This window comes from Pseudopodoces humilis, chromosome 7 (assembly GCF_049639895.1).
Source record: "Pseudopodoces humilis isolate 2021_Gansu_Grassland_sample_001 chromosome 7, ASM4963989v1, whole genome shotgun sequence".
Taxonomy (NCBI): domain Eukaryota; kingdom Metazoa; phylum Chordata; class Aves; order Passeriformes; family Paridae; genus Pseudopodoces; species Pseudopodoces humilis.
Genome location: NC_142206.1, coordinates 23,904,051 through 23,924,999, shown reverse-complemented (window position 1 = coordinate 23,924,999; position 20,949 = coordinate 23,904,051). Strand labels below are relative to the sequence as shown.

The window sequence follows — 20,949 nt, the reverse complement described above, 5'->3', positions numbered from 1 at the left end:
AATGTTTGCTTGCTGGCTTCCTGCAGACCCTGCTGGAGCATCAGTCTTTGCAGGATCACTGGCTTCTCATTTGACCATGGGTCATGTGTGATGGCTCTCTTCTTGTGGCAGGGTTGTGCCAGAGTTGGGAACAGACTGCACTCCTTGCAGTAGGATGCTTGTGACAAACTCGGATGGTCTGATGGTTACGTTCTTTTGCATTTTTCTGTTTGAGCCTTTGTGCAGATTTTCCGTCTGTTCTGAGCTGTTATTGGGGCAATAGGAAAACACTGGTCTATTAGCACCTCTGGTCTCTGGTAGCACACTTTCTGCATGGATGAGGGTCAGGCCTCCTGGACACTTGGAGACAACCTGTGAGGAAAGTTGGTGGCTCTGTTTTCCCATCTGGTGGGTGTGCCGTGAGTGCAGCCATTTCACTGGCTGGGGTTTGAGCGGTGGATTCTGTCCGGCTCTGGACTGTTTTTGAGCTGAGTATTTGTGGTGATGTCAGGCAGTGTGAGAAGGGAACATGACTTGGCAGGACGAAGTCTGCAGAAAGTTCAGCTCCACATTTGGCCAAGAGCCTCGAAGGGAATGAGATCGACACACACATTCTGCTACACAGCCTGTCACACGCCCTCTCACATGCTCCCTTCCTGTCACACAGATCTCTTTCTCTCATTTTCAGACCTTTAACCCTTCCCTCCTAGCTTCTGCTTGGTGGACTTATAAAACTCAGAGAAGTCCTCTTTATTTTGTTGATACTGTACTTTGTAAGGGTTCAGTTGCAATGACCCCCAAAGCAGAAATAGCCCATACAGGCCAGAATCCAGAGGAATAGTCAAAAGCAGGGCAAGTTTACTTTGCAGCAAAGCCCTTATTAGTCCTGTATTCTGACCTGCACCCCTCTGCCAGTCTTCAGTGTGTTTCTTGGCAGCTCTTCTGATCTCCTTTTTTTGCTTTGCTGCAGTTTTCTGGCTGATCTGTGTTTGGATATGTACATCTGCAACCCTGCTCTCTCCTCTTGCTCTTCTAAGAGCAGTATTAGCAAAACCTGACAAAATAGATCCTTGATGATGCTTGAGTGGGGAATAGACTACCAGTCAAGCTCTTAAGCAGTTTAAAACTCCGTTACAGTATTCCTCTGATGTGTTCTTTATATGGGTATTTCTGTAGTACTATAATTTCTTCCTGACCTCTGTGCTACATCTAGGGATGATCCTTCTATGAATGGGAATTGGTGCTTTTCCCCTACTGCCCTGAAGGGAATCTTAATGAGTTTCCTGCCTGTTTTGCAATCCAGTACTGTATTTCTGGTTTGCCTGTGAGCAGTAGTATTTGTTTTGATTAATGCTTTTGGGTGGAATGGTGCTTGGATACAAAGTGTTATATAGAGACATTATTAAGAAGCTGTTTCCCAGAAACTATCTTGTATCAGTTATGGTGATGTGCAGCATGCTGATGGAAGTACTCCTGGAGTGGGAGGAAAGGAGGAAGTCAGAAAAATGAACGAACAATTTTACTGTAAGCAGTCCTCCCCTTATGTTCTTTCCTCTTTAGCCTTTCTTCATGTCCTCTAGTTTTATAGCTGGAAGAGGATGGAGAAGACCAGTTTGAAAGAGGAGAAGGTGGTTTGGACAAGGCATAGGAGTGGAGGGCTTTTAAGTTCTCTTTTTGTTTCTATTTTTGGCTTTGCTGTCATATATCCTATGGCTTTATGTGTCTTTTGTCATCTTGTCTTTCTGATAAAATGGTGCAGCTGTGCACAGCTACTTCTTTTTTGCTTCTATTTGTTTTAGTAGCTCAGTGCTGTGAATGGACTGTGCTATGTTCCTGCTCAGAGGAGTCAACAGCAGTTTGAGGTTCTGTGTTGAAGAGATGCACTGAGACAGCCTGGGGAGCTGAGGAGATTTCTCTTTTGTGATTCTAGCTGATAAAGGTGCTTGACTAGAATAGACATGGATCATGTCTTACTGCATAGTCAAGATGAAATATTTTTTTAAGGAAACCATCAGGTAAAAAAGCCCCAGTATGTTGTGGGATTATTTATCACTACCATTTTCTATGTGCAGAAAAAAGGCCTGCAGTACTCTTTTCTAGACATAACCTTGTTGGTCCTCTTGTTCCTTATGGACTGGTTTAGCCCTTTTCCCTGGCATCTTCACTACTATGATGTTATTTTGGGTATTCATTCTTGCTTCTCTAATTTATTTTTTTTTGAAGTTCTGATATCTTGCTTCAGATTTGAAATAGCATTGGGGTGACTTCTCAAATCTGCTGTGAGTCAGGCTCATGTTTCCCTGAAGCAGGGCTATAACATCCGTGTGACTAAGGGTCATAAAGAAGGAATGTAGGATCCATGGTGGAGTTTTTCTGTAATGTGGTGCTCCCAAGAAGGTCCACAATTAGAGAGAGGCTTCTCTAATTCTCTCCACCCCATTCCAACTAATGTGCAAGCTCCACTTTAAAAAACCTGACTTTTTTGACCTAGTTGGTTATTGTCATTGCTTCTCATCTCAGTGACACTGTTACTTCTTGTCTCTTAAACTCTCTTCTCTAGGAAGACAAAGGAAGCTTTGGAGTATAAAACTGTTGCTTCAAAGAATGCCTGACTGTTATGTTTTGCATAGCTATGTATAATTGTGCAGAACAAGATATTGGTGGCTGAGTAAATATAGACAAGGCATCCAGAAAGAAACTGAGTCTGTGGTCCTGCTTTCCATGATGTCATGCAGTAGCATTTATAAAGAAACGGAGGTGGTGGGGTCAGATTGCATTTTTGGCCTTCAAATTGGATGTGATGAGCTGTTCCTGCGTGAAGGGTGTGTAAGAGCTGGTCAGCAGTAGGATTAATGACCTGCAGACACCTCAACTTTAATTTTCTAAACTGAAGGGGGATTTTGTTAGATTATTTTATAGTAGAAAGTTTTGTTGGTTGCTTGAACTCCTTTTACATGTGGTTTTATTCTTCTGTTTTTTGGTTGGTGGTGTGTGTATCTGGTGCTGTGGTTAGAAATGCGAAGGAATGACACTATTAGTCAATACAGGGCCCTAGAAAGAAAAACAATGTAGACCAAAACCACCTTTGCATAGATACATTTAGATGTTCAAGCGGAAAAAAGACTTACTGCTAGGATAGCTAAATTTGCTTGGAGAAATTGAGTGCTACAGGCAAAAGAATGTTGTTTCCAATTTAAAGTGAGTTTCCGTAGGGAAAAAATGCTATTACAGTTGATGCTGACACATTCTGTGGACAAAGACCCAGGCTGAATTCCCTCCCTTCCTCTTCCCAAGGAGTGGCACAGAGCTGCCCTTTGCTTTTCTGCTAGCCAGAGGGGGGGCAGCTGCTCTGACTGTTTCATCCTCCTGGGAGAAGCACAAATGGGATCTTTCCTGTAGGAAGCGCTATCAAAGACTCAGTCGTGCTTCCTGCCATCTGAAGGTCGGTGCTGATAGTGGTGTTGAGCTGTCAGTGGGCTGGAATTGTGGCCAGATATGGGGGATTATTGCAGTTCAGCTACAAACAGCAAGTTCTACTCATGTTCATCCCTGTGAGTGCTGCAGAAGTTGGTGTCCCTCTAAAGCGACTCTGCTCTGTCTCTTCCCCACGTTGGGACACTGGCTTCACAGCTCACCTGGCCAGACAGAACTGAGGAGGGATGGCTTGGAGGAGAGGGGAAGATAGAAGGATGCTGCTACTGTCCTTGCTGTAAGCCTGTGCATGCCCTGGCTTTGGCCATTCCTGAGGTGGTTATACTCTAAGAAGCTTGAAAGCTGAGGTGACAGTAGAAAGCCTAGAATTGGCTAGAGTTTTTTTTAATCCAGATCAGGGTTGTGTTGTTTTCCAGAGTTCAGAGGAACTTGTGTCAATGACCTTTTAAAGGAATTTCATAGCAGCAAGGTGGCTACATCACTCCCAATATCACTTGTTATTAATTTCCAGTTCATTAACCAGGGTAAAGTCTTATCTTCTTATGATAATCCCTCTCTCCCTGTTTCCCTCCATCCCTCTCTCCCTGTTTCCCTCCCTTCTCTCTCTTCTCTTCCCTCTTCTTCTCCCTCTTCCCCTATCCACTTGTCTGCCTCTGTCTCCCCATTGTCAGAGGGACTAATACTTCCTTGCAAACAGGAAGAGAGGCGAGAGCAGCCCTGTGTGCAGTGTGAATGAACTCCAATAACCTCCTTTCTCCTCTGTTCAGTTGCAGAACCAAGGACATCTGGCAGCTGGGAGAGAGGGAGGGAGGAAAAATAAAGGCACAGCCCATTTCAGGATCTTACCCACTCTCAAAGCAGTCACACGTATACTCTCTTTTCCTCTTGTTCCTTGTGTTGACACGGCTCTCTTTGATCAGGCAGAAACCAAGAGTTGAAGAGAAGGGCAAACCCAAAACCTCAGCCTTTGCCAGGCAAGGTATAATGAGAGGCAGGTGAGAGAGTAGGGAGCACCTGCTGCTGGATGAGGCATTGAGCAGGAGAGCTGACTTTCAAAGCAGTTGCTGTTGGGGGTGAGCTTTGCAGAACCTGTAGTTTCCTGTGTGGGACTGGAGACAGTGCATTCTGTCGTCATCTGATTTAAAATTTGGGAAGCCGCATTTCCAAAATGTGGGAGTTGGCAAGTTCTCAGGAAAGAAACAAATCTTGTACTCTGCAGATCATGGACAAGGAGCAGGTTTGTTTGTTTGTTTGTACTTTCTATGTGGAGCAAAGTAGAAGTACTTTGGGCTTATTATGCCCTGTTTTACTGCATTGTGTTTGGTCATACAGTTGTGCCTTAAGATTCTAATTCACTTTGCTAATGCACTTGTTCACTTGTTTCAGTCCTACATTCCTTCTTGCCTGATGTAGGGTGAAACTGTCTTGGAGCTCCTGTTGCTACCATTGATTGTTTATAATAGACACTCTTCACCCACAGGATAGCTAAGTCATATTGAGTTCAGATTCATAAATGTTCATAGAACTCTTTGCATTTTGGTTGTAATTATAAGGTCTAATTCTAGAATGAAAGTTATGGAGACTTCCAGTCTCCCACAGCTCAGCTTTAGGGTATTTTTCTGTAATAGCTAGACTTTTCCCTTCTCAGTGTTCTTTAAGACATAGTATCTTTCAGAGTAACACCTTTTGGGAAACCATTGTTACACCTTTCTTCTCTTCCCAGTACTCTTTCAACCAAGTGACATATATTTGTTTATTTTAACATTTTCAGTTGTTAGTCACTTCTGCTGTTTTTCTCTGAACTTTGTGGTGGTTTCCATGCCTGACCTGGATAGGAGACAGAGTGCCTTGTGTTGAGACCAAATGAAACCCAGTGAGAGCTGGATGAGCAGTGAGCCCACTTCAAAGGGAGAGACAAATGCCTGGGCAAAGGTCATGCCAGGAGTCAGCAAAATTACGGGTAATAAAGGAATTGGTCGGCAGCAGGAGTAAAACCCAAAGTAGGGTGGGGGCAGGGGGAGGCAGGCTCTGGAATTGAGCTAGGGAGGGAGAGGTGGCAATTAAGACCCTTAACTTGAGGGCAAGAGACTGGAATGCAGCTGTGCAGCTGGGAGTGACTTGCAGGGCTCTTCTGCATAATTGTCAATGGTGGCAACAATTTAAAAGGCTCACAAAGCAGTGCTACAGTCTTGGACAGCTGCTCATGGTCGGCTGAAGCGTAGCTGGACAGCAGATGAAAGCAATCAGGAGGCTGTTCCTTTTCTTTATCAGCTTGGGACTGATGGTGGCACTCTTTCCAGTTTGTGGTTGCCTTTATGCTTCTGGGAGATCAAAATGGCTAATATGAACTCAAACTGTGTCCCTGCAGTTCTCTGAGAGAGGGACTTACAGCAGGGGCATTGAGCTAGTCTGTTCCCTGACAGTTCTAGAATCCATTCTTTGTAAACATACTGTTCAAAATCATTCTTTACAGTGTCCTATTGCACTGCTTTTCACATTTTGCATTTTCGTGATTTGTCTCCCATTGTCAATCGGAAGTTACTATTTTTCTACATGAGTTTTGACAGTTTTCACATGTAATATTACTTCATTTTCTGTCTTGAAAGGTACAAGGTGTCTTTTTCAACTTTTTCTTAATTCAAATGTGTCATATGTATATTTTTGCCTCACTTACAGACCTGCTATCTGTTTCAGCATTTCTTGAGAAATGTGACGATGTAGAAGGAAGGAGAATGAGCCAACATGAGCTGGGAATAATCTTTATTTCTCTGACACAGCTACAAGGTAGTACCAAGTTCCTAGGGAAGATTTGCGAAAATACTCTGGCTGCTACACCAGACAGAGTATAGGAAAAGCATTAGGTCACAAAATATGGTTACTCTGTATGAAAGGATTGGAACAGTGATGCCTCCCAAGGGGCATAGTTCTCTGCTGGTGCAGTAGAGTCCTGTGAAATCTCAGTCTAACTGGTAGTTTGTTTTTTTTCTTGGCCATTTAGATCTGCAGCTGGCTTTTGATACCCAAGGTAGCATTATCACTGTGTGAGTTGTGCATTTAGGTTTCAGCAGAGGTCATTATGCACTGCCATGGGTCCAGATTTCAGAGATAAATGCTAGCAGCCAGTGTGAATCTATACTGCATGGCAGAGCACACTAAGAAGCCAAAATGCTAAATTATATCCCTGCTTTCAGAGTTACCTCTGAAAGATAACCCTTCCTGTCAGATGTATTTGGTCACCAACAGCCCATTAAGGCCCATGCAGAGAGCTGCTGTCCTGTTGGCACACAGTGAGCACAGTCATGTTAGCATATGTATACAAACATGAGGTCTCTTCTGCTGGTGCTGACACGCTGCAGAGTGCCTGCTTGTGATTCATTACAGAACTGAAACATAGCTATATATGTTTGCCTTGGCAGAAACTGTAGGTTATTGTAATTTACAGGGCCAGACTGTGATGAGTAAATCCTGTTTTGAAGGATCACAGAGACTTGAACAAAATTCCTAAAAAGCTACTCTTTCCTCTGAGCATCCATTATTTGGAGGTAAAGGACTTGTTGTGCTGTTCCTCTGATTATTTGTGTGTTACACAGTATGGTTTCTTCAGAGATGTGCTTGCATCTGATCTGGTTCCTGATCCTTAAGCTCCTCACAGAAAGTGCCAAACTAAGGAGACCAGGGAGAGGACAGCACTCTTTAGTGGAAGTGTCACAGTAATTGCATTTGTTTTCAATTCTTTGTTCTGTGTGGCCCAATGGTATCTCATTTACTTGTCCTCAGTGAATGTGGGACAATAGGTTGGTATATTCTGTAGCTTAGTCTGTTGATGACGGGTCAGATCAAAGTCTTCAGAAGAATGTGTAAGTGTTTCAGCTGGTTTAGAAGAGGACTGAGGGAATGGGATGTGATTTTTGCTGGGGGAAGTGATGAATGTTTCTGGTATTTAGCATGAGGGGCAAGAGCCAGGACTGCCATCTTTAGCCTCTTAAAAAAACAGTACTTTTTTGGAAGAGTGATGACCTGGAGACCATCAGTATCTGAGTTGTTCTGTTTTCTGAGAAAGAGGGGGAGATGGAGGAAATGGAGTAGGGTGGAGCTGATGGCAACATTTCAAAAATGTTTAGTGTCAAATTTGAGCCATGGGCAGCAAGGGCTGGCAGAAATTTATTTCCCTCAGCCTTTTGTCTTTACACGTTTTCTCACTGGAGCATGTCTGCTCATCAGGTTACTCTCTTCAAGATGCTGCATTTGAGAGAAGTGATTGCTTCATCTTCTGTCACATGGACAGTCCTGGTTTCTAAAACCAAAGGAGTTGAGACAGACAGTGGGAGGCAGCACAGCAGACTGTGTCAAGAAGACAGTGTTCCCTCTTGCACTTACAGCTTGCATCACCTTTCTGTGTTTTTGGTTGAAGTGGTGGTGCAGACTGGAAGATGTGAATCTCTAATAACGTGATTATTAGTACAAAACTCGACAGGATTTTTAGTCACGTAAAAACAATCCTCATGCATTTCTGTGAAAACTAAGCCTCAGGCCTTGTCACACAGCCTCTCACTTGTGTGCATGTGAGGAAAATGCTCAGTAGGCTTCTTTACTTAGCACCAGAGTGCTGCTGTTTGTGGTTAGGTCGGTTTTCCTCAGCCTGCAACCATTACTGCACCTTCAAAAGAAGAAATGCTCTTTTTTAGGAGTAGAGAAGACAAGTAATCTTTTCTATCTGGCCCATTCTGTTTTGGGAAGGTTGGAGGCTGGTCCGTGAAGCAGGAACACGTTGGGTAGTTCTACAGCACAGATAGTGGCTTCTCTGTTGATGTGTCCTGGATGTGCACGTGGATTTATATTCCCCTCCCTCTTGGTAGCTTGCAGTCTCTGACACTCCCCTTTGGGCTTCAGATGTCTTGCTGACTAAGTTTCACTCTTGCAATGTCAGTCATTGTGCAGATCACACAGTTTTGAAATCCCATCAGACTGTACCTTCCTCTTTTGTTTTTTGGAATTGGTTTCAGTTGTGGCTGGGATGCTCTAAGAATGGGTCACTGAACTGAAGGGCTGGGCCTGAGCATTGTCAGTCAGTCCCTCAGATGGGTGATCAAACACTTCCTTTGACAAATGGCTGCAGTAGTGCTGCTGGTGATTCATTCTGCACAATAATTAATCTTTGAGTGAGTCTTTTGCGTGGTTTAAAGGAATGTGGAGATGCAGAGGCTTACTCTTAGCTTTCTTGTTTCATGCCCAAACATGTCCAGAGACATCTGTGTAAGCATCGGTGAGGAGTTTACATAAGACTAGGAATACAAGGTATGTTTGGATTTATTACAGTAAAGTTCTCATCTCCATCTGATGCTCTGTTCTGCTTCCACAAGGTTTTCAGATTCTGCAAGATTTCTTGGGGAGATTTTTTAAAAAAAAACAATTAATTGTAGTAGCTGTTGTTCCTTTGAGGACTGTGAGTTTCTTCAAATTGGTTGGAAATCACATCTTTTAGGTGGTACTTTCCTGTAGTAGGACATCTTTCTGCTGGTAGGTTTAAGTTCCATATTTTCTGTCACTGCTTTTATCCTAGGCAGTCTATTTCTCCAGCTTCCTCAGGGAAGTGAACTCTGAATTCTTGATGCAGTCTGAAGCTGTGTTTACAAATATCACGTGAATTAATGTGCCCTGTGGGTTTTAATACCTGCATCCACAGTGTCATTGGAGGTGACAGGAGATCAGCAGGCCTGACAGCGTGACTTGCTTTTATACTTCATGACTGTTTCAGAGTTTTGGAAGGGGGTTCATTTGTGGAAGCATTGCTTTCATCTTTGTTTTTGACATTCTCAGAAAAGTTGTGTGGTCTGGTCTAAATATCCAGGAGGGAAGAAGGGACCTGGGACAGTGATTCTCTGCCTCTTCATGGTCAGCCCTACAGTGTGTGAGGCATGCCTCTGCTTGCCTGATGCTCTTGTATCTGGGCTGCTTCAGAGCTTTCTGTCACCTCCTGTGTTTCAGGGACTACCAGTCCTGAACTCAGTCACTCAAACTGGTACAGGCCTTTCATGTAGTTCCTTTTTAAATCAGTTAATCTCTTTAGCTTGCATTGGTAAATCGCTGAGTTAGGATCAACTGACGTTCAATCAGCTTAGGGGTGTTTACATTAGCAATTTGCATCAGTTTCACTGAATCTGTGTGATCAAATGAGTAGGGTCCTCTTCTGTGCAGGTGAGGCTTTTTGGAAAAAGTGGTTGGATTTGCTTTCCAGTTTCAGGTTCTGTTGTGGAGTAAGGGCTGTATAATGAAGATGCTTTCTAGTATGGTTTCTAGGTTCCAAAAAAGGGTGTCCTCAGAAGGTTGGTGGTGAGTCCATTTCCTGACAATGGCATCATGGCTGTTTCCCATAGGGAGGATGCTGGCTTTCAATTTCTTACTGTAGGTGAGGGGAGGATTTGTCTTTCTTGTCTTTGATGCATCATCAACCTTTTTCACAGTCTTTGGCTAGTGATAGTAAGATAGAAATTTGATGTTTCGTAGTCTGCTAAATAATTGTATGAAAAATCTTGTTTCTAGTTTTCTATATGCTTTGCAACACACACACACCCCAAAATTCAGGGCAGCTGGTAGCACTGAGCTATCTACTGGAAGCTTTAACAAAGGCCACTGGTTATAATACTAGGAATTTCCCTCTTACATGCTTGAAGAGATCAGAGATGAAGTGCACTGGTAGCGTTAGCAGTAATGAAGACTTGTCTTGTTTTAATAAATCTGTTGGCAATGAAGGAATAGTTTTGCACCTGGATATGCTGGTCTTGTACCTTTTACCACAGTTTGTTAATATATTGTGTTTCAAGAGTATAAACATTGATAAAACAAAGCTAATTACGGAAATGAAATCCTGAAGCTTGCTTGTGATACAGCTTGTAATAGATTTTGGAAGTTAATAGTTTCAATAGTTGAACTCTTGCCTCTTTTGCATCTGTTTGTTTTTTTCCCACAGGTACTTCCTGACTTTCAGTAGGAGAGAGAAACTAAGGACTTTGAAGATAGATGCCTGTGGCCCCTTGCTTGGCAGAAACAATGCTGCAGCGATGAGATTATAGCGAGCCCTTCCTGTGTGACCTCCATGGGTCCCACACAACTCAGCACACAGGATCATGGGAAGAGGGTGGCAAGTGTATTTGAGATGGAGGAGGAAGGGCTCCCGCTCTTCCCTGGCTCAGATAACCCCCCTGAGCATGCAGGTATGCAAAAATTCTCAGTAAATCCATGCAAGATAAAGGCTACCCCCATTCTTTCAACTGCAAGCAGAACTGATACTTGGCAAAATTTTTGGACAAGTTCTTCTTTGCTTGAGGCACTCAGAGATGATGCCTAAGAATAGAGTCAGTTATTGATAGCTGAAGACTGGGTTTATCTAAGTGATAAATGTGTTGAATATTTTGCTTATTTGACCTTCTAGTGGCTAGGTCCATGGCAGTAAAATAAATTAATTTTTTTAGCCTTATCAAAAGCTGCTAAACAATAAAGCTTTACTACTGGAGACAGTCCAACAAGGGTAAGTGGTGCAAAGAAATTATAGGGTTTTTGAAGAGTATCAGACACAGAACTGAGATTCTGTAGTTAAAGCTGCTGCTTATGGCCACAATCCTACACTTTCAAACTGTAAGAAGACATCTCTGGATGGTAACAGGAAAAAATGGAAAGCAGAAGTGCATAGGATCATTCTCTTAATGAAAGTATGACACAATAACGTATTTGCTCAGCAGTGAGGCAATGGGCAATCTCGATATAAAACAAAGAGATAATCTGAACATTGAATGAGGACTCATTAGTAGAATGAAAAACAAAGAGAGTAGTTAAAAGGTGTTATGAGACTACCCAATTAAAATTCTTAAAATGGATTTGAGGACTTGAAAAGAAAGTGACTGACAGCTTGTTTCCTTATGAAAGTCTAAGGAAAAAAGACACAAAATGTGGAAAATATTTATTAGCTAGGGCATCTACTGAGGAAGAAGGACCCTAATGAGAGCTAAAGGTTCAGAGATGGCATTCATGCTTTCTTTATACATCTTACATTATTTCTGTTATCTTTGACTACAGAAAATAATAATAATCATCTATATAAATAAAATGCTTCATGTTCAGAGATTGAAAATAATTTGCATAGATCAAAGAGTCAGCCTATCTGTCTCAATAAAGCAGTCATAGAAAAGATAATAAGAAGTTTATGTAATGTCTTAAAGAGAGCTAAGAAATCCAAAAGATGGACAGATTTATCTGTGGAAGTCATTGGATTACTCTGCTATTCCTCAGAAGCATATGAACATCTCTTGAGGCCTCAGCAAAGTTGTTTTACCAGTTAGTCTACCATTACATGTGTTTATATGGAGTAATCTGAAATAACTGTAGGCATTGCATAATTTTTACTCGGTAGTATATTATGTGAAGAGAAATATAGTTGAACGAAAGAGGAGAATATAAAAAATTTAACCTTTCTGTTGATATTTTCTTTCTGTTCAATCTGCAATGAGAAGTGCAGGCCAAAATGAGTGACCTCCAAGCCTCTGTAAAGTCAGTGGGATTGAAAATCAACACCAAGATACTGAGACTGACCTAAAACTGGTTACCATTTCAGGAACTTGAGCAGAATAATAAGTGTAAACACAAGTAAGGGTAGAAGTGTAGGAACAGTAAGTACAAAAATGAGACATGCAACTGTAACCCTGATGCTGATCAAGAAATGCTGTAGCCTTGTTCTTGAAACTAAGCATTAACTCCAGTGAAAAGGTTTTCCAGGTATATCTAAACATAATCTGGAGATTTATCAAGACATGCTGATTGTAATCTTTATGACAGCTGTCATAGAAGAATCTATTATATCTGACATCAGCTAGAATATCAGTTGTCAACATAGCTAGAATTAAATGGATGGAAAAGAGAGAGAGCTAATAGGGAGGGAATGCACATAGAATACTGGTGAGCATTTGACTGGAGTGCTTAAGGTGTGTTGGAGCAGACCAAAGATGTTTTCAAAATGCAGAGCCACTGATAAGACTAAAATCTGTCATAATAAGATTAAAATCTGTCATAATGATGTAGGAAGAATTGGGAGCTGCTGCACAAGACCACCTGAAATGTGAAGCAGTAGTGAAGGCCACGTGTTTGAGACAGAACAAGCTTTAGTAAACAAAGTGTCACTATGAGAGTGTTTCAGTTTTAGGAGTGAGGAGTGCTCTTCTTGAAGAAGAAATGATGGCTTCAGGATTCCAAAGGCTCACAGAGCTTGTGAAGTGTAATGCTTGTCTGCCTTATTGCAGCTAATTCCACAAGCCACTGTCTTCTGTCTTGACAGTTTCCCCAAGTGTTCCAGTTACAGGGATTGTCTGCTCAGTCTGGTTTTTGTTGGGTCACAGTTTCAGCGCTGGCTTTCTGTCACTATTGAATTGAAGAAACATTTTGCTTATTCTTGTGCATACATTTGTCAGAGAATAGAAGTAAGAGAACTGGAGGTGAGTTTGGAAGGAATTTTCTTTCTGCACAATCTTAGGTTTCAACTCAACTATTTTGTAGGTCTTTCTCACCCTGGTAATTTAACTGTAATTTGAAAATGTAGAAGAACGCTTGTCCTGAGCATGTTTTGGCTGCTGGACTCTGTTTTGGAGGGGAACAAGTGTGAAGCTACGTTTGTTTATATAGTTGAGGTGAAACTTTGTTGATTATGTCAGTAAGTTTGTTGCAGAAGACTTGCTTGCCCAGTGGCGGGGGTGTGTGTGAAAAGGGAGGAGACTTAATCTTATCCGTGTGCTTGGGAGATCGCGGGTTTGAGTGAGGACGTTTGTTGTCAGGAATGGGGCAGTCAGCTGCAAACACCACGCTTCCTTCATGACTGTGGGTTTTCTTTTCTTTTGTTTTTTTTTTTCTCGCTACCGTTCATGTCGGTAGAAAATCCCCCCTTGAAGCGGAAGAAGGGTCCAGCCCCTAAGATGCTGGGAAATGAAGTGTGCAGCGTGTGTGGGGACAAGGCCTCCGGCTTCCACTACAACGTGCTGAGCTGCGAAGGCTGCAAGGGCTTCTTCCGCCGCAGTGTCATCAAGGGCGCGCAGTACACCTGCAAGAACGGCGGCAAGTGCGAGATGGACATGTACATGCGCCGCAAGTGCCAGGAGTGCCGGCTGCGCAAGTGCCAGGAGGCCGGCATGCGGGAGCAGTGTGAGTGCGGGCACGGGACAGGAGGGCTCTGGGGACACTGGCTGTAAGGCAGGGGACAGGGAGAGTGCTTGGGGAGGGGGGACGTGGGAGCCATGCAGGCTGGATGTTGGAATGTGCGTGGGAAGTCACTGAGAGCTCAACAAGGATCATGCGGGGAGCTGAGGTTGTTAGTGGAGCACCACTGGTGTGCTGAAAACCCCAGCCCTGCTTTATTCCTTATAAGAACTCATGGAATATACCAGCAGAAGAAAGACTGACGTGTTCATCATGGTGCTGTAAAGTGTGTCAGTAACACCAGGCTTGTGACCAGGACTGTAAGATTGGTCATCATGCTCCTTGAACAACAACTTTTCTTTGCTTCCTACTGTGAGCTTGCAAAAGAGGTCAAGGGCAGCACCACAGTACTGCAGCTGTGTTTGTGCATGAGCTGATCTCATTGCTCCCTTTAGGGTTCTCTGCTATTTCTCTCATTCAAGCCACAGGCTGCCGTTTCTGAATAATTCACCAGTATTTCTGCTTGCATATCAGGAACCACCCTCCTTGGCCCAGGTATCCAAGTTTCATCCCTTTACTCATAAAGACTGACTGAATGGGTGCTCAATTAATGTTAGATCTGTGTGAAGTCTTTTCTGACATCCAGCACCCAGAACAGCTAGGAACAGTGGGTATTTCAGAAACATAACATAATTTTGCAAAAATTAAATCCCAGTGACATGCTGTTCAGTTTTTCAGCATGAAACACAGCATATCAGTATCTTTGTCTCACATTATGTATGCTATCTTTACCCCATTGCCCTGTTCCCAAGAGCTATAAAATGGATGTATTTGAAAAGCAATGCAATAAGACCACTTGTTCACTTAGCTACTTTTGTTGCAGGTGGATACAGAGAGCCTCAGTATGTTTCTGCATTTAGTCATTGTTTTGTATTGGCGACAGCTCAGGAAAATTAGGTCAAAAGGAATCTTGGTGTTATTATCAAGAACTTGGCAATTCTTGTCCATACTGTAATCCCCACTGCCAGTTTGCCTTGTTAGTTTAGACAGAAACTGAGGGCTTTTTCCTCCAGCTGTTTCACTTGGAAGGTCATTGCAGAACTTCCCCTCTAGTAATTGTTGGAAACATTCTTCTGATTCCCAGACTGAAGTTATTCATGGCCAGTTTATTGTTCTTAAGCCAGTGTGAACCATGAGGTTAAATAATTCCTTCCTGACAAACCAAGTAAGTTAGATTGCTTTAAATTTAGCATGCTGTAGGGCTTTCACATAGGCAGTTTTCAAGAGTCACTAATAGCCAAATAACATGCTACCAGATAAAATTTTTTTTGTGGGTTGGAGTCCCAAGATGAGGGACTGTAATCACTTGGATCAATTACTCCCCTCCTTAAACTAACACTGTAAGTAGCATTCTCTAATCTTACAGATCCCCTTTATTTTGGTAATTGTATTGAATGCCTTTGCTGTTAGAATTGTAAATTTTGTGCATGGTGCATATACCTGTGCACCCATCCTCCCTGTTGGAAGTCAGGGATAAAGGTTACTCTCAGTTTGACGGTGTTATGTTCTTTGTCTATCCTTCCAATCCCAAGAATGCTGTCTTACAGTAGCTCTACAATCCTTGTCTTTGTTTAACATGATTCTGTTAAGAAAGTGCAGTTATATATTTGTTCTGTTTTAAGGCCTGCTTTTCTGTGTAGCAGCTATAGAATTCTAGAATCATCAGGGTTGGAATAGATCTTTTAAGATCATCAAGTCCAAATGTTTACCCAGCAGTACCACTGTAACCCTTAAACCACTAAACCATATCACCAAGCGCACATCCAGGTGCCCTTGAAAAACTTACAGGGATGGTGACTCCATCACCTCCCAGGGCAATTTCTAATGCATGTCCTAGCAAGGAATTTTTTTTTAAAAAATACCTAATCTGAATCTCTCCTGTCTCAGTTTAAGGCTATTTCTTCTTGTTCTCTCACTGTGGGAGTGACAGGAGAGACTAACCCCCACCTCATCACAACCTCTTCTGTTTCCTGTGTTATCTGTGCATTAAAAAAATGGCCAAAGAATCTTTCAGCACTTTTAAAGTCTTGTTTGAAAAGTCAAGCTTTGTTTATTTTTGTTCCTGAAGATACAGAGGTTTGTTTTTTTTTTTCCCCAATCAGTTCCTTTTCTGCTTCCCTTCCCTGCAGAGTGTCAATCACAGCACACAGCCTGGTGCTGTCAGCAGCCTTGCTGAGGGTGTGCTCAGTCCCACTGTCCATGTCACTGACACAGGTGTTCAACAGCTCCAGTCCGAATGCCAACCCCTGGGGAACACTCATCACTGGTCTCCACCTGGACATTGAGCCACAGCTCTTGGAGTGTGACTGTCCAATCATTATTTTATCCTCCAAGTGATCTAGCTGACAAATCCATGCTATTGCAATTTAGAGACAAGGATGCATCGCTCCTGAGCTTGGGGGAGGCGACCTTGAATATTAACCAGTTTTCTTGGGCCCCTCTTCCCTCCAGCACTTTATCTGATAGTACTCTACTAAGCAGATCCTTCAAGAGGCCAGAGTCTGCTCTCCTGAAGTCCAGGCCAGTGAACTTGCTGTGCACCCTCTCTCTGTGGTGCCAGTATGATCACGGCCCTGCAGGTGTGTGCATGTCTCCAGCTCCTCTTATTTATTCCCTATGCTATGTGCATTTGCATAGAGACATTTAAGTTGGGCTCCCAGTGAACCTGACTGACTGGATGGAGTGGCAAGAATTGTGCTGCTCTTCAGGTGCTCTCCTGCTGACCTGCATATTCTCTCCGGGCTGTGGGCATCTCATGCTGGCCCTGGCATCAAACTGTATTGGGAGAGGAGAGGGATAGATTGAAGTTCCTGTCCCTGGGCAGCTTTAGTTTAAATCCCTTTTCACTGTTTGGCAAGCCTATGAGAAAAGATGTGCTTCCCTTTCTCTGACCGAGGGACCTCATCAGCCTTCAGTAGAGCAGATGCCTTTGAGGTGTTCTGTTCCTTACAGTGTTACATCCAAATAACATCTCCCCTTTGACTTAACAACTGAAGGATACTTGTAACCCTATTCCTGAAGGACCTGGTCCTCAGTACATTTATGTGAAAAGTTACTCTTCCATTATTCATCTTGGGATATGTTACTGCTCTAGAGTTTGCTGCAGATGGCCTGTATAGCAAATTAGCCTTTCAAACTCCACCCAGGACTGAGTCTGACCTTTGAAGAGGGTGAAATGACACAAGCTGTTAAACTAACAATACTGAAAAAAGATGTAACAATAGGATAATATAAAATATGGTGGACACGCCATGGCATGAAGGGAGCACCTGTTGTAACATGACATTTTAGGGAATTGCTTTAGGGGGAAGGTCACTGTTTTTCTGAGATCTGCCAGGCATCATGAGGGGAGCTTCTGCCTTTTGTGAACACTTTACATGACGGTGTGGTTAGGCAATGGAACAACTTAAAGTAGGGAATAGAGGGAGAAACAAATAAGTATCACTGTTGGCTGTGTTGTGTACACTCTGCTTATGCCTGGTACAGGCAGCTGTGACCTCTTCCTCTTCATCTACAGCACATTACCTTGTGTTTAGTGTGGTTCCCATTGTGTTCCTGTGATTGATCATGAGCTATTCCTGCTTTAGATGTTCTGTCTGAAGAACAGATCCGACTGAAGAAACTGAAGAAGCAGGAAGATGATCAGGCTCGGACAGTTGTGGTGCGTCCGAACCCTCCAAATCCGCCAAGCCCTTCTCACAAACTGACGCCGGAACAGCTGAGCATGATAAAAAAGCTCGTGGCCGCTCAGCAGCAGTGCAACCAGCGCTCCTTCACAGACAGACTCAAAGTGACGGTAAAAACTCTACCGGTGTACCCAGAATAAGAAAAAGTGAAGTTTGGGGAGTTGCACTTTAGGTAAAACATTTGGGAGAACAGTTACTTTTAGGCATTGCATCTGTGGGCTAAAACTCTGTAAAGAATAGCAAAGGGTGATGCTCTGAAGCTGTCATTTTCTTTTCTTGTTCTCTTCATCTTACCTTTCATCTTTGGCTCCGTCTTTCACAAATATATGCTGTCTGTTCTCGTTCCCACAGCCATGGCCCCAGATTCCTGATCCAAATAACCGTGAAGCAAGGCAGCAGCGTTTTGCTCACTTCACAGAACTTGCAATTATCTCTGTGCAAGAGATAGTGGACTTTGCCAAGCAATTACCTGGCTTCCTGGAGCTCACCAGGGAAGATCAGATCGCTTTACTGAAGACATCTACCATAGAGGTGAGGGTTTGACCCCACCCCAGAAAATAGTAGCAGAGATGTAAGATTTGGCATTACCCACCTAGAGAACTAGTTCCATCACTTTTTTGAGGATGGCAGACTGAAGGACTTCAGCTGTTGGACCATTACTGCGGTGCAAGGTTATATTGGCAAGATGCCTAGTTATATACTGCAGTGCCTGATTATACAGGAAGGGAATGAGGCAAATGCCTTGGTAGTGGTAAACAGGAATTTCCCATTTCCCAGAAGCAGACACCACAAAGGATGGCAGCAGACCTTATCTTGGAATTTTTGAGCACTCTGAGGGAAACTGGAGTGGTTTTGTTTGGTAGTTGGTTTGTTTTTTTGTTTTGGTTTTTTTTTTCAAAGATGCTTCAAAAGTCAGCAAATTATTGATGTTGTAACATTTCTTCCTGCTTTCAAATCAAATATGTCTTATTTCTGTCTTCAGGTGATGTTGTTGGAGACATCTCGGCGCTACAATCCAGAGATTGAGAGCATCACCTTTCTTAAGGACCTGAGCTATAATCGGGATGACTTCGCCAAAGCAGGTGGTGCATTAGACAGGTGTTTCTTCCTCCTCGGTGTCTCGTGTTCATATATATTTTCCTTTTTAATGTAGGCAGCTGGAAGTAGTTTGTGGTGAGAGAGGTTTAGAACAGGACCAAACCAATGGCCCCACAAACGGGTTTTTTTTTTGCTTTTAATGTATGGTACCAGCTCAGTTCATGTCTTTTCCTAGGTGTCAGTTTGGGAAAATCTGGACTCTTAAAGCATGAAAATACTGTTGCAAGTGTCCAGCTAGGACTAGCAGTTGGTGTGAAATTCCTTGCTTGTAGAGATGTGATGTGGTGGTGGAGCTGTATCAGTTCATACCAATCCAAACTACAGTGTTCTCTCCATTGCAAGTGTATCACTTGCTAATCGGGATGGATGCTTGGAGTTATGACATTACTGTGATTATATTTCAATTGATATGAAGTCTGTGCTAAGCGCTGAGGATCCCCAGAGACTGCTTTAGACATTTTATCATCATAATATATGGTAGCCTGTGTTGTTGTGATCTCTGAAGTGTGTTTTTCCAGGAGCTTTGAGTATCTGTAATTTCAGACGAACTAACAAGAAGAGTGTATCTTCAGCATTTTTAACCCCAAAATTTTAGCTGTGCTTCAGCTGATTTTTAAATTTTATTCTTTGAGTAGCTATTTTAACCATTTATACTTGAGATGGTCTTTATATACAACTATTCTTTATGACTCTTCCCCTGGTAGACTTCAGGTTATTAGAAAGGCAAAAAGCAGGGATCCAGAAACATTCCATCCATTTTGTTCCTCCTTCTCTGATACATTTGTAATGTAGGAAATTGGAAAATTGGATGCTATTTTGGAGGAAGGGCCTGAAGTTTTCAGTATGATTACATAGCACAAAGACACCTGATTTGACAGTGGTCTCTGTTATGCCAATAAATATCAGTGCATTTCTGTCTGACTGCATTTATCAAATGAGTTGATTGGAAGCCTGGGCCAGGCTCTGCCTCAGGTCTCCCAGTTCTTTGAGCTGAAGGAAATGGCATAGCTCAGAGTTCTTGGAACCATGTATTTTCAGCTCATACATACTTCAGATGAACCTGAAGTGTGGAATTAAAGCTTTCTTTGAAGGCATAAAGGCTAGGGGGTATGAAGAAGGTGATGCTGTGAGAGTGGGCAGTATAGATGTTGTGCTTCTGAGGTTTTGATGGACTTGTCTGATAGCTGATGGTTATGTTCCTTTCGCTGTTGCCCAATAATATGCTGCGTGGCATTTAAGGCTTTAGGAAAACACAGAAATAGTGTCATTTTACAGTTAGAACCTGACTCCTGAGTCACTGTTGTTGGTGTTCACCAGTAGTGGATGTAAAGGGAGGATTCATTAGAGCATAATGTAAAGGTTTTTCCCTGCCTGTCTCTCCTCCCCACTCCCTGGCGTTATAGTGGTGGGTTTCTGGCCACCTTTTTCATGGAAGGGAGGGGGAGAGAATGGAGACAATTCCTCACCTTGTTCTCTTCTGTTTGTTGCAGGTCTGCAGTTTGAGTTCATTAACCCCATCTTTGAGTTCTCAAAGGGAATGAATGAGCTACAGCTTAATGATGCTGAATATGCACTTTTAATTGCCATCAACATTTTCTCTGCAGGTAAAAAGCCAGGAGGATCTGAAGAGCTGCAGCAGTGAGTCAGAGGGCAAAGAAAGTAGAGTGAAGTGATGTAACAAGCAGAAAAGGAGTAATAGAGCATGGATAGAATCTAGTGATAAAAGAAGCATTATATTCTGAAATTTTCTAGTGACACTTTCAAAGGAAATTGAATTCCTCACTGCTGGAAAAGTGTGGAGAAAAACCAGCCAGTATTTATCTTACTCATTTAGAAATCGCTATTTCATTGCCCCCTTAATGTCCTTGGCACTTCTCTGGTGTGATGCAGATCCCACAGCATGAGTGACATCTAGTGGGCAAGCTAAAATACTCTGGACACGAGGCAGTATCACTTCGGGCCAGGACAGGGCTTTGCCAAGAAGCCACCTCTGCTCTTCTTTCTTGTGACCTGATTAATGACTGTTTTCATTTGTTCCTGTTTTCTAACTGTCTCAACTACTGGAGAGACTTTGCCATTTGCTCTTGAATAGGCAGCTTCACATTTTTTCTGGGACAGAAACATTAGACCAAACAGCACTGTCTAAATGTGTTTGGTCTCTAACCTCCCACCTCTGTAGGAGGTGGATTGGATTCTCCATGTGCAGTAGACATCACTGAGAAAGAAGTTAGAGGCAACTGACACAGTTGCCGCAGTATTAAGGATATATCTCCCAGCTGTGCTGAATGTGAGATGAAGTTTTGGGAAGACACATAGGAGGAAGTGGGGTTAGAGATCTTAAATCCACTGAAGCAGCTCATGGCAATCTGCTTACATCCACTCTACTTACTTCTAACCTGCTTTTTGACAGACCGACCGAATGTGCAGGACCAGTCCCTGGTAGAGAGGCTGCAGCACACCTATGTGGAAGCGCTTCATTCTTACATTTGCATCAACAGACCAAATGTAAGTGCCTGACTGG

The 20,949-nt window shown here is 42.8% G+C and overlaps 1 protein-coding gene across 8 annotated transcripts in view; it reads left to right on the top strand.

Annotated features, from left to right (window-relative positions):
- Positions 1-20,949, top strand: part of NR1H3 (nuclear receptor subfamily 1 group H member 3) — a 30,662-nt gene that overhangs the window by 7,388 nt on the left and 2,325 nt on the right. For 5 of the 8 annotated variants that reach the window (XM_014251933.2, XM_014251935.2, XM_088057206.1 and 2 more), the window contains exons 2-8: positions 10,379-10,622; positions 13,324-13,590; positions 17,232-17,440; positions 17,682-17,861; positions 18,313-18,412; positions 19,919-20,032; positions 20,839-20,933. In XM_014251933.2, coding sequence (XP_014107408.1) covers positions 10,505-10,622; positions 13,324-13,590; positions 17,232-17,440; positions 17,682-17,861; positions 18,313-18,412; positions 19,919-20,032; positions 20,839-20,933 — 1,083 coding nt within the window. In that variant the 5' untranslated portion in view covers positions 10,379-10,504. Of the gene's footprint in view, positions 1-1,377; positions 1,504-4,500; positions 4,649-6,174; positions 6,196-10,378; positions 10,623-13,323; positions 13,591-17,231; positions 17,441-17,681; positions 17,862-18,312; positions 18,413-19,918; positions 20,033-20,838; positions 20,934-20,949 lie in introns of those variants that run through there. The other 3 variants (XM_014251934.2, XM_088057207.1, XM_014251938.2) reach the window with 3 other exon arrangements.